Source organism: Rattus rattus, chromosome 2, assembly GCF_011064425.1.
Source record: "Rattus rattus isolate New Zealand chromosome 2, Rrattus_CSIRO_v1, whole genome shotgun sequence".
Taxonomy (NCBI): Eukaryota; Metazoa; Chordata; class Mammalia; order Rodentia; family Muridae; genus Rattus; species Rattus rattus.
This window is the reverse complement of record NC_046155.1, coordinates 43,183,649-43,195,029: the sequence shown is the minus strand read 5'-3', so window position 1 is coordinate 43,195,029 and position 11,381 is coordinate 43,183,649. Positions and strand designations below refer to the sequence as shown.

At 49.5% G+C, this 11,381-nt stretch overlaps 1 protein-coding gene across 3 annotated transcripts; it reads left to right on the top strand.

Moving 5' to 3' along the window:
• On the top strand, window positions 1–11,177 carry Slc25a28 (solute carrier family 25 member 28). Of its 3 annotated transcripts, none has more exons than XM_032892017.1 (4): window positions 1–418; window positions 7,881–8,109; window positions 9,183–9,239; window positions 10,339–11,177. In XM_032892017.1, exons 1-4 carry the CDS (start codon window positions 128–130, stop codon window positions 10,854–10,856), a joined length of 1,095 nt encoding a protein of 364 aa, XP_032747908.1. In that variant the 5' UTR covers window positions 1–127; the 3' UTR covers window positions 10,857–11,177. The 3 variants fall into 3 exon arrangements, with proteins under 3 accessions (XP_032747908.1, XP_032747907.1, XP_032747910.1); XM_032892016.1 differs by having other exon boundaries at window positions 7,881–8,214; XM_032892019.1 differs by lacking the exon at window positions 1–418 and having other exon boundaries at window positions 8,019–8,072.
• The last annotated feature ends 204 nt before the right edge of the window (window positions 11,178–11,381 follow it).

Below are 11,381 nucleotides of genomic sequence, written 5' to 3'. Positions count from 1 at the left end.
GCCAAGCGGGAGCCGGAGGCCCCGGGCTCTCTGGGCCGCGCCTGAGGCGGACGCAACGGGGCCGGGGGGCGGCGGCAGTAGTGGCGGCAGCGGCGGCGCGAGTGAGCGCCGCGGCTGGCCGAAGTGGATGGAGTTGGAGGGGCGGAGTGCAGGCGGCGTGGCGGGAGGACCAGCTGCTGGGCCCGGGCGGAGCCCCGGGGAGTCGGCGCTGCTGGACGGGTGGCTGCAGCGGGGCGTGGGCCGGGGGGCCGGCGGCGGGGAGGCGGGGGCCTATCAGACCCCTGTACGGCTGGATCCGGAGTCCGGTCCGGAATACGAAGCGCTGCCGGCTGGAGCCACTGTCACCACGCACATGGTGGCGGGCGCCGTGGCAGGGATCCTGGAGCATTGCGTGATGTACCCGATCGACTGCGTCAAGGTGAGACCTGGACCAGACTGCGATCCCGACTTGGGACTGACCGGACCCTGAGCCTTGTTTAGAGCCAGAATCCCGACTGAGACCCAGAGCTGATGGGTTCCTTCCTGGCTCCTACCTCTACGCATGGTTCGAGCCAATACTCCGTGCAAAGTCCTGGCTGGGAGATGAGCTCAGTCAGGAACCAGGACTTATTTCTAACGGTCAGTGAGATCTGAGTCGAGACGAAGCAAAATCTTGTCAGCCAATGACTTGATCCCGACTGGGACTAAATAGGGATGAGATGGGGTGGGGGGGATCCCGAAGCACAGGTAAGTCTACAACAAACCAGCATGAAATCAGACGGTGAACTCTTGATAGCTTGGCTTGAGATGTTGCTTCGGGTCGGTGCTTTTACGAGCTCCGTGCTGCGTCTTCCCTTAAAAGTGTCGGGGCAGGAACCGGAATCTGGGATCTCTCAGCTAGATAAAAGTACGTATTAAATCTTAACCCGTGAGTGGTTGAAAAATCATCGTGCAGTCAAAAGTGAGAGTGCCAGACTGGAATGGATATGGGAAAAGGCATGTTAAGAAAAACAGTTTCGGTTTCTCTGTGAGGCAAGATTGATGGCCCATCTATTTCCTGAACGTAAAACTTGAGCTGGGCTTAAGATTCTGTGCCCAGGGAGCGCATCAGCCCTTACACAACAGAGGTGAAACTGATAGTCTTTTTCTTTGGGCCCCTGAATTTGACAAAAAGGGAAACCGCTGGAGGGAAGTGTGGTGATACTAAAAAGCAGATGTGGAAGAAATAGAATGAGATTATCAGGGTGTGCTCGGGGTTGGATGTAAAGCCAGTTGCATCCACAACCAAGCAGGACCGTTAATAGACATATAGGTCAGGTCCTTGGGAAGAAGCCTGGGGGTGGATGGATGGAGGGGTGGGGGGGTGGGTGCTTTAGTAGAGGTGCCAGCTACTGAAGGTGCAGTCTAAACTGCAGGGGAGGTGACTTCGAGGGGCTTCTTGAACAGCTGATGAGAACGGTTGCTTTCTTTACACCAGTTAGGTGGGCTCTGTCCTGTCAGCTCTTTGATGGATGTTTTCTGAGATTAGGAGAGCATCAGCTTCAGCGATGCCAACATCCGTCTCTTCTGCTGGCCCCTGGTTTCCGTACTGTTTTGCATCTCTGTTAGTAAAGTGGATAAGGAAATAAGTGGAGAAAGTGCCCCTGAACTTTGTGAATGAGTTTGGGTTGTGGAGAGGAAATGGAGAAAGTGCCCCTGAACTTTGTGAATGACACTGAGTTGGCCAATGTTTCCAGCACATTACAGGCGAACTCCCAGTACACCCGACTGAGGTGAGCATGAGCATTTTAATGTCCTTGGCAATGGAGAGAATTTAGACCGTGAACTGGAGCTAAGGCTGGAGGTGTTCCTGGGTAGCAGCTTTTCCCAGGTAACTTGCTGTGTCTCCCCTTAGGAGAGAAATCACTGATGAACTGTGAAATGGACACATAGAATAGTGATTCAGACATGAATTCGATAGACTGTAGGTTGGATGTCTTGAGTTAATAAATGCTACATATCCAAAAGTTTAGACAGTTGAGCTTCAGAGTAATGCCTCTCAGCTCCAAATACAGCCGAGGGTCTGGAGTGCTGTGTTCAGGATAAGTATCATGGAAGACAGATCAGAGAAAGCAATAGAACTATTTAATGGGATGCAGTATGATCATCTCCAGTTTAAAAATGGGATAGGGAAGGCGGCTCTGTCATATCTGATCTGTTATCAGTCATGCGAAAATCCAGGCATGGTGGTTCTCCTCTGTAATCCCAGTGTTGGGGAAGTAGACAGATCCGTGGAGCTCACCAGCTAGCCAGTGTAGCCAGATCCACTGGTTCCAGGTTGTAGGAGAACCTGTCTCCCACTGAGTGCCCTTAATTCCAGCCCTCAGGAGGCAGAGGCAGGCAGATCAGGTTCCAGGCCGGACTGGTCTATGTAGTAAGACCCTGTTTCAATAAATAAACAAGATGGAAAGTGACTGAGGAAGATGCCCAAGGGGAGTCTCTGCCTCTACACAGTAACAGATTTGTACATAATCCAAATGGGTACCTGTGCCACACAGAAAGGAAAGGAAAAGATGTTCCTACTACCTATCAGTTTCATACTTGTGTTGTTACAGCATAGTGAGAGGCTTCTCCTTACTTTATCACCTGTTTTGGCTTTAAATAGTTTTATGAATTCCCTTGTTAGAAATCCCTCTAGAGCAGGTGTTGGTGGCTCATGCTTTTAATCCCAGCATTTAAAAGCAGAGGTAGGCAGCTCTCTGTGGGTTTGGGGCTAGCCTTGTTTGCACAGTTAGTTCCAGGATATCCAGGACTACACAGAGAAACTCTATCTTGAAAAGAAGGGGGAGGGGTAGAGGAGGAGGAGGAGCCTTTAGTGAGGGCAAAAAGAATCAATCAAAAGATTATGCAGCAGCAAAGACCACTCAGAATCTAATATGGCACACCAGAAAGGGCCACAGTGCCTGCTCTCTAAAGGTGAGGAGGGGCTGGCGAATAAAACCTGACTTACTTCCAAGGCCGTAAGCTGAGCGAACACAAGAGAAGGGAGTTCCAAGGTGAGTTGCATAACCAGAGAATTACTGGAGTAAGTTGTGCCTAGCCTTCCAAGGCTAACTATTTGGAATGATAGTTCCTAGTCATCTATATAGACTTTGGGATTTGTACTTTTAAAGTACAGTTTAGCAGTCTAGCCTCTAAACCCTACTCTAAAGAATGGGTTGTTTGATTTAAAGGACAAATGCCTAAGAATCTTCAAAACTGCAAAGGTTTATTTTAGAAGAATCATTTCTCCTTGCTGCTGATGCTGGGAATTAAAAGAAGAAGATAGCCTGGTATGAGTTGGTGCCCTACCATTTAGTGTTTCTGCAGGCGAGGCTGTAACCCAAACCCTTCTCTTAGAATGGCTCCCAGCTCATTTGTCTCCTAGTAGCTCTGCTGCTTTCCCCTTGGACGGTGGAGAGCAGAAGCCGCCCTACCAGGCTCTACACTGCACTGCAAACAGGTATTAGTGTTAGAGCCAAAAGGGGACGCGCCACAGTGTTTGCAACCGAATGCTGACGTTGTCTCTTGGCATGTTGGCCTGTGTATCCCTAGCCACTCATCAGGGTCAAGTTGACTTAAAATATCCTTGGGAAAGACCATGGGAAGTCAACATAGCCTTGCTAGGCCGCAGTTATCAGGACAGCCATTTCCATGATCGTAAGAGGGAGGTTTGGGAATCCAGATAAATTGCAATTTCCTTTTCTAGGCCTCAGAGCCTTCTGACTGCCTCCCTTGTGCAGGGGACCATTTCAGACTCTGCAGTAGTGAAGAAGAGAGGAAAGGCCTTTTCTGTGCAGAGGGAAAGAGCAGAGAGGTCTTTCTTGAACGTCAGATGTAAAGGCTACCAGTGAAAGGTTAGGAAATGCAATCTCTGACTTACATTTTCTCACACCTCATAAAGATAACTAAGTATCGGTAAAGGCCAGTCGTCTACTTTCCCGAACTGCTGTCGTTATTCACGGATGAAGAAAGACTTAGAGAGCAGTTAAGTAACTTGTCAAAGGTCACAGAGTCCTAAGTGGCAGAGTCGTGATTTGAGTTCAGTCCATGACTCATCAACCTTCCCTATAGCTCCCCAAAAGCAGGTTTCAGGAAGCAAGCAAGCTAAGGACCACAGTGGAGCTCACCTGTGAATGTATATATAACCTTTAGTTACATCCGAGTGTGCAATGCAGATTACTGTAGACCAGAACAACCCACAGGAGGCAGGCACACTCGTGCTAGCTTCAGACTCAAGCCTGGTTTATTACTGGCTGAGGACTGATCAGATGCCCATGTGAAGTGATGTTTACCATGCTGCCGTGACCTGTCAATTCTTGGACATGAATAAAGATATTTTAGAATCATGTTTTAATGATCAAAACCCTTACATTTATAGTACTTTATAAATGATAATTTTTACATGCCTTGTTTCTTGTTATCCATATAGCATGGCAATTTTCTTTTCTATGAGCACTTCTTAGATGACTTTGACTATGCGAGTGTTTTTCCTGCATCTGTGTCCGAGCACCATGTGAGTGCCTGGTGCCCATGGAGATGAGAAGGGCACCGGAGTTACGGATGGCTGTGGTTGCTGGGTTGGTGCTGGGAATCAAACCCATTCTCTCCACAACAAGTGCAGAGAGGTTGAGTAAGCCGGCGTTCAGACCGGGTTCCTGTTGGCACCAAAGCACCAAACCTTCCACATTTTTGTCTGTTTGTTTTGCTTTTTGAAACAGGGTTTCTCTGTGTAGCCCTGGCTGTCCTGGAACTCGCTAGGTAGACCAGGCTAGCCTTGAAGCCAGAGGCTCACCTGCCTCTGCTTCTGAGTGCCGGGACTAAAGGTGTAAGCCACTGCCGCCCAGTTTACCCAGGTTCACCTTAGCACTAGGTGGTGGTGGTGGTGGTGGTGGTGGTGGTGGTGGTGGTGGTGGTGGTGGTTTATGTTTGTTTCACACTATAACTTTTTATATGTTCTTAGAGATTCTATGATTCTGCAAAAAAACATTGATTGGCCCAAAAATATAGGCATCCGTATTCATTCGTGTATGTGGACTATTTTCTGCCTGGGTCTTACTTTGTCAGCACAAGGCTGCACTGTCATTGAACTAGATTTAAATGTGTCTATAAAACGTTAGGAATAGGGGTTGGGGATTTAGCTCAGCGGTAGAGCGCTTGCCTAGCAAGCGTAAGGCCCTGGGTTCGGTCCCCAGCTCCGGAAAAAAAAAAAAGCCATTAGGAATAGCTTCCAAACTTCCAGTCTCCTCTGGGGGACGGAGGTCTCTGAGGCCAGAGTCTCTCATCACTGGTTGCCACACACGCCCTTGACTGCAGCAGGGCACTGCAGTGTCTGATCCCTCGGGTAGAAGACCGGTTCCACACAGACTTAGGGAAGCCTGGGTCGTGAGCTACCAGGCCCAAATTAAATCACACCCTTTGGGTAGATCCGAGACCGGGAAGCTGAATGTCCATTGTGATAAGGAGAAATGCGATATTTCTGATTGAAAGCCCAATCGTGAACGATTTAAGCATGCAGTGTTTTGTTAGTGGCAGGCAGGCAGGCGACAGTAACTCCTGAGGAATGTGGATTGCTTGTGGCTAACCAGGACCTGTTAATCTGGTTAGTTTCTCTTCCATGCTTTTGAGAAAAGGCCTGATTCTTGGATCCCAGTTGGCTAGCTTGAGTCTTACAGATTCAGGCTTTTGAATCTGAGTAGTGATTAGAATGAAGCTAGAGTTCAAACTGTCGCCGGCCATCAGTTGCTCTCTAGTGGCCTCTGGGCTCACTAGTGGCTGTAGCTGTTATTTTCTGAACTGTGCAGGCGTATCCTACAGTAGGTCATTCATTTACATAGCAAACAGGTCCTAGAGGTTCCTGGGCACTAGTACGTTTGGCCCCATTCTACCCTAGCTTTAAAGTATGTCAGTACATAAAAGATGTTTGTGGAAAGACGAACTTCAAAGAAAGTCTAATGAGATGGACTTCTAGTTTCTTTTAAAGATTTATTTTTATTTTTAGAACTATATATAGTATATGTTTGTGGAGGGGGAGAGAGTGTTTATATGGAGTCCAGAAGAAGGCATTGGCTCCCCTAGAGCTGGAGTTACAGTGTAAACCACCCAGCATGCGTACTGGGAACTGAACTAAAGTCCTCTGAGAGATCAGTGTACATTCGGAACCACTGAGCCATCTCTCCAGCCCTCTTTTTAAGCATTCAGAGTGTGTGCGTGTGTGTGCGCGTGCGTGTGTCCTTCTGTTGCATACCTGTGGCAGTCAGAGGACCACTTGTGGGAATCAGCTCTCTCCTTATACCATGTGGATTCTAAGGATCAAATTCAGGTTGACAGGCTTGGGGGCAAGTGACTTTACTCACTGAGAAGTCATCTCACTGGCTCAGATGCCTCAATTTCAATAAAATGTTGTGGATATTATTTCCTCCCTCCTCCCCTCCCTCCCTCCTCCCTCCCTCCCTCCCCTTCCCTCCTTCCTTCCTTCCTTCCTTCCTTCCTTCCTTCCTTCCTTCCTTCCTTCCTTCCTTCCTTCCTTCCCTTCCTTCCTTCCTTTTTTGTAAGACAGGTTGAAAGTCCCTCCCCTACAACCTGGCCTACCCAGCCAAACTTTTCTCTGGTTGTCCTGGAACTCACTCTGTAAGCCAGGGCGGCCTCAAGGACAGTGTGTCAGAGACTGCTTTTATTTGCTAAGGCTGTTTTGAGGATCCAGTCAATCTAAATGAGAAGTCTGAGTGGTCCTTCAGTTTTAAAGATTAGTTTGGTCTCCGTCTTCACAGTTTGGAGCCAGACGTCTTTCCCAGCAGCATCTGTTGGGAATTAATTTCTAGTAAGACCCTTAACATGCAGACCCAGCTGCCAAGGCCACATAGTCTGAAAAGATATCAAAAGGTAGGCCACCCTCTTGTTAGTCCACGTGGTCAGAGAGCAGGGCCAGGGCTGAGCTTTGAAAGAAAGTACGGAGTGTGCTGTAGACAGTAAGTGTTGGAATTAAAGGTTTAGTTTTATTTCCACTGTGTGTGTGCCTGGGTGTAGGTGGGGATATATGTGTGAATGTCTGAACACAAATACCCAGAGGCCAGAGCTGGATCCCTTGGAGCTGGGGGCAGGTGATTGTGAACCTCCCAACATGGGAATTGAACTCGGGCCCTCTGTAAGAGCAGTGCATGCAGGCTAGGGAGATGGCTCAGCACTGACTGCTCTTCCAGAGGTCCTGAGTTCAATTCCCAGAACCACACGGTGCCTCACAACCATCTGTCATGGGATTGGTGCCCTCTTCTGGCCTGCAGACATACATGCAGGCAGAACACTGTATACAAATCTTTAAGAACAAAAAGGAGGGGGCTGGAGAGATGGCTCAGCGGTTAAGAGCACTGACTGCTCTTCCAGAGGTCCTGAGTTCAATCCCCAGCAACCACATGGTGGCTCACAACCATCTGTAATGGGATCTAATGCCCTCTTCTAGTGGGTCTGAATTTACAGTGTACTCATGAAATAAAATAAACATATCTTTAAAAGAAAGGAGTAGCATGTGCTCTTCTTAGTGGCTCTCCAGCCCACGTGTCTAAGCTTAGGCTAGTTTATTAAGGTGAAAAGCACCTTTGTGGATCTCACACTTGGTATTTGTTGCTGGGGCAGTGGGTCATTTTGGAGTTGCAGTGTGTTGCCAAGAGGCAGTGTTCTCAGGGGATGTAATGGTGTTCTGCTTTTTGGCTGTAGATGACTAGAGGGAAAAAAAACCCATGTTTTGGAAAGTTGAGTCATAGATTCGGGAAGTTGTAAAAGCTGGACGCCGGGTGTCACTCCCACAGCTTACCCAGCACCCGGGCCGGAGGGGTAGGGTGGATGAGAGGTTACAATCACTGACTTGGCTTTTTTTGCTGTAATTTCAGACCCGGATGCAGAGTCTACAGCCTGATCCAGCCGCCCGCTATCGAAACGTGTTGGAGGCTCTCTGGAGAATTATAAGAACAGAGGGCCTGTGGAGGCCCATGCGGGGGCTGAACGTCACTGCAACTGGCGCGGGGCCTGCCCACGCCCTCTATTTTGCCTGCTACGAAAAGTTAAAAAAGACATTGAGTGATGTAATCCACCCCGGGGGCAATAGCCATATTGCCAATGGTATTGAGCCTCCCTGTGCTGGTCCCCACTTCCCCAACTCTCTGGGCTTGGCTGCTGTCAGTGCTTCCCAGCCTCGCATGGTGTGGAGCGGCAGCCTTGGGCTGGGTAGGCCAGGTTGTAGGGGAGGGACTTCCAAAGCTGACGTGCTCAGACAGCGGGCCGCTTCAACCCAACTCCTCCTCTGGGGCCGCTCAGCAGAGGTCACAGTATCCTCCCTTACCTGCCAGCTTGACTTTCCTCTCATCTCCCTGGCTTCAGCTTCTAATGCCTGGCAAAGTGGAGACACTGAACGACCCCACCATGTATTTCTTGGTAGTTGGGTGGCATCCTGCTTCTGGGGGTAGGATTGGAGGTGACCAGGCCACTCTCAAGGACGACATTAATGGAGCCCCAGCTCTTCAGCTCACCTTTTCAGGATCCAACCTGACCAGAGGCAGTTGATGTCATTGAGAACATGGCAAAGCCTTGACAAGTGAATGGGGGTGGGGTCAGGGGCCCGTGTGGAGAATGCAGATGTTTTAGGGCTGGGTGGAAGGACAGGAAGACACAGCATACAAGGCTCCTGGACGAAGAGCCTTGCTGAGTGCGGAGAGTGGGGGTAGTGGTTTAGGGCCAAAAGGGAGGCCTGGATGGGCCAGTGACAGAGTGGCAGGATTTGGAGATAGACTGGCAGCTTGCAGGCCGTAGGATAGGAAGCAGGTCAGCTGCCTGCCCCCCATTTCTCTGCACCAGTAGCCATTGTGCTGGCATGGCTTGCCAGAAGTGCGTCTGCTTCCTGCCAGAGCATTACTGCATTTACTCTTAGAGTCCCCTACTGAAGACATCAGGGCTGTAATCCTGGCTCCTTTCAGGCCTTCCTGTCAGATATGGAATGTGCAGTGGTGACATTTTTAAGTTAGGGGTGTATCTTCCTTTCTGGGAGCAGGAGTCAGGAGCAGTGGGCTCTGAAACCACCTCTTGGACTGACTCGTAATTCCTTCCCTCGCTGTCACAGCCACTCCCCTTCGCCTGGGGCCTCAGTGAGCTGCCCCCCCTCTCGGCCTTACATGTGGCAGTTGTTTTCTCCTTTGCAGGTGCAGCCGGATGTGTGGCAACGTTACTTCATGATGCAGCCATGAATCCAGCTGAAGGTAAAGATTCTTTAGCCGTCCTGAGCCGCTGTCCTGGTTCTGTTTTTGCCCTGCAAAAAAAACCAGAGCACAGTTTTTGCGGCGATCCTCTTGTTTATCTATACCACTAGATGGCGCTCCCTCTGTATGTTCAGTACGTGCCTTCTCTCGTGCTGAGGCAGCAGAGTCTGGGATTTAATTCATCTTCAAGGCTTTCTTGGAAAAAGTGATGGCTCCATGGCTTGGTCCTGGACTTTCCTCGAAGTCCACTCTGTAGTATGTTTGATCTCTGGCGTGTAACAGATTATTTTATGTTTCTTCAAAGAACATACGTTTTAACATTAAACTATAAATTGTTGCACTTACTGGAATGTAGACAAAAGTGGAAGACTATATTGTCTAGTGTAACGTTTTCTTTGTTACTAGGATAGTAGCTTTTTAGGTGGAGGGAAATTCTCCAAAAATATTCTATGAGGATTGAGGTGATCAGCCAGCTGGGAGGGGCTAACCTAACATAGCTGCCATGTTCCCTCAGCTCAGTAGGTCTGGCAAGACTCTGGGGTGTAGATGGCTGAAGTTAGCTAGAGGTGCACAGACCAAGCCGCGCTGTGTGTCTAATGGAATGGGAAATGCTTAGAAACTGAGGCCAGCACTTTTCGAATAAGAATTATAGTTTTTCATGGTTGTGCTTTCTTTCGATGCCTTCTCCCATCCCCTTCTCAATTTTGAGCTCAGTGTTTCCATCATAATAAAGGGACAGAATTGCATGTCTCTGGTCACTACGGCGTGCACTGACGCTGAGTCGTCTGTGGCTGGGAAAGGTTAAGATAATAAGAGGCCTTCGTTTCTCAGAGAGCCTCTGGGGTTACTAAATTGCAGATACGCTGGGTGTTAGTTGTTGGTTTTAAAGAAATCCTACTAGGAATGGGCTCGTTCTTAAAAATGTCTTATTAACCCTTTCCCCTGCCTCTCTCTAAAATAAGAGGAATACAGACTCCCAGGAAACTCACTCATTCTTTTTTCTCTCCCTCCCACTGGCTGACCCGCCGACCTGGAACCTGAATTGGGATGCTCTGTCACTGGCTGGTTGCTGTTCCATTTTCCTTCCGGCGGCACTCAGTGGTCAAGCAGCGGATGCAGATGTACAACTCACCATACCACCGGGTGACAGACTGTGTTCGGGCAGTGTGGCAAAATGAAGGGGCCGGGGCCTTTTACCGCAGCTACACGACCCAGCTGACCATGAATGTTCCCTTCCAAGCCATTCACTTCATGACCTATGAGTTCCTGCAGGAGCACTTTAATCCCCAGAGACGGTACAACCCCAGCTCCCATGTGCTCTGTGGAGCCTGCGCAGGAGCTGTAGCTGCCGCCGCCACCACCCCACTGGACGTTTGCAAAACACTGCTCAACACCCAGGAGTCCCTGGCCTTGAGCTCAAACATTACAGGACACATCACAGGCATGGCTAATGCCTTCAGGACGGTCTATCAAGTAGGCGGGGTGACTGCTTACTTCCGAGGGGTACAGGCCAGAGTAATTTACCAGATCCCCTCCACAGCCATCGCATGGTCTGTGTATGAATTCTTCAAATACCTAATCACGAAGCGGCAAGAAGAATGGAGGGCAGGCAAGTGAAGGGATGCTGAGTGGACCGGGGTCTGACCGTACGGCTGCATCCTGCCCTTCCAGCACATTCTCTTCTGTGGCACACTCCAGTCTCAAGAGGAATTGGAAGGAAGGAGAGAGCTCACTCCAGGCTGTAGTTGGCTAACACGAGTTCTTGCCAACGTCTCTTGTCACCGTTGTCTTTCCTCCTGGGCTCTCTGCAATTCAGCAAAGCCCACTGTAGTCCCTCTGACACCGTCTCCATCCTGGGCCTGGCGACCTGCTTTAGACTTGCAGAGGATAAGCAGCACACCCCCTGGTTCCTAATTAAAAAGAAAAAAAGCCTTTAAATGTTGTGTTGGGTTTGTCTTGCCAAAAGGGGCGCTCAGTGCTGTTCCTGCCCTGACTTAGAGCGTAAGTCAGAGGAGGGTTTGAGTATGTCTGTAGTTTGGTTTCTGCTGACTAGAGGTGACTTGGGAGGGGTAGGCCCTGTTTCCCTTGTCCCAGTAGTCTGCTTCAAGGAGCTCCCTGATGCCAGGAGCCTTCCCTCAGCTG

Bases quoted from the DNA above. Each gene is read 5' to 3' on its own strand.
- Slc25a28 (XM_032892016.1), top strand. From the start codon at position 128: ATGGAGTTGGAGGGGCGGAGTGCAGGCGGCGTGGCGGGAGGACCAGCT. The intron at 419-7,880 runs GTGAGACCTGGA...CTGTAATTTCAG, and splicing joins ACCCGATCGACTGCGTCAAG to ACCCGGATGCAGAGTCTACA. The intron at 8,215-9,182 runs GTAGGCCAGGTT...TCTCCTTTGCAG, and splicing joins GAGCGGCAGCCTTGGGCTGG to GTGCAGCCGGATGTGTGGCA.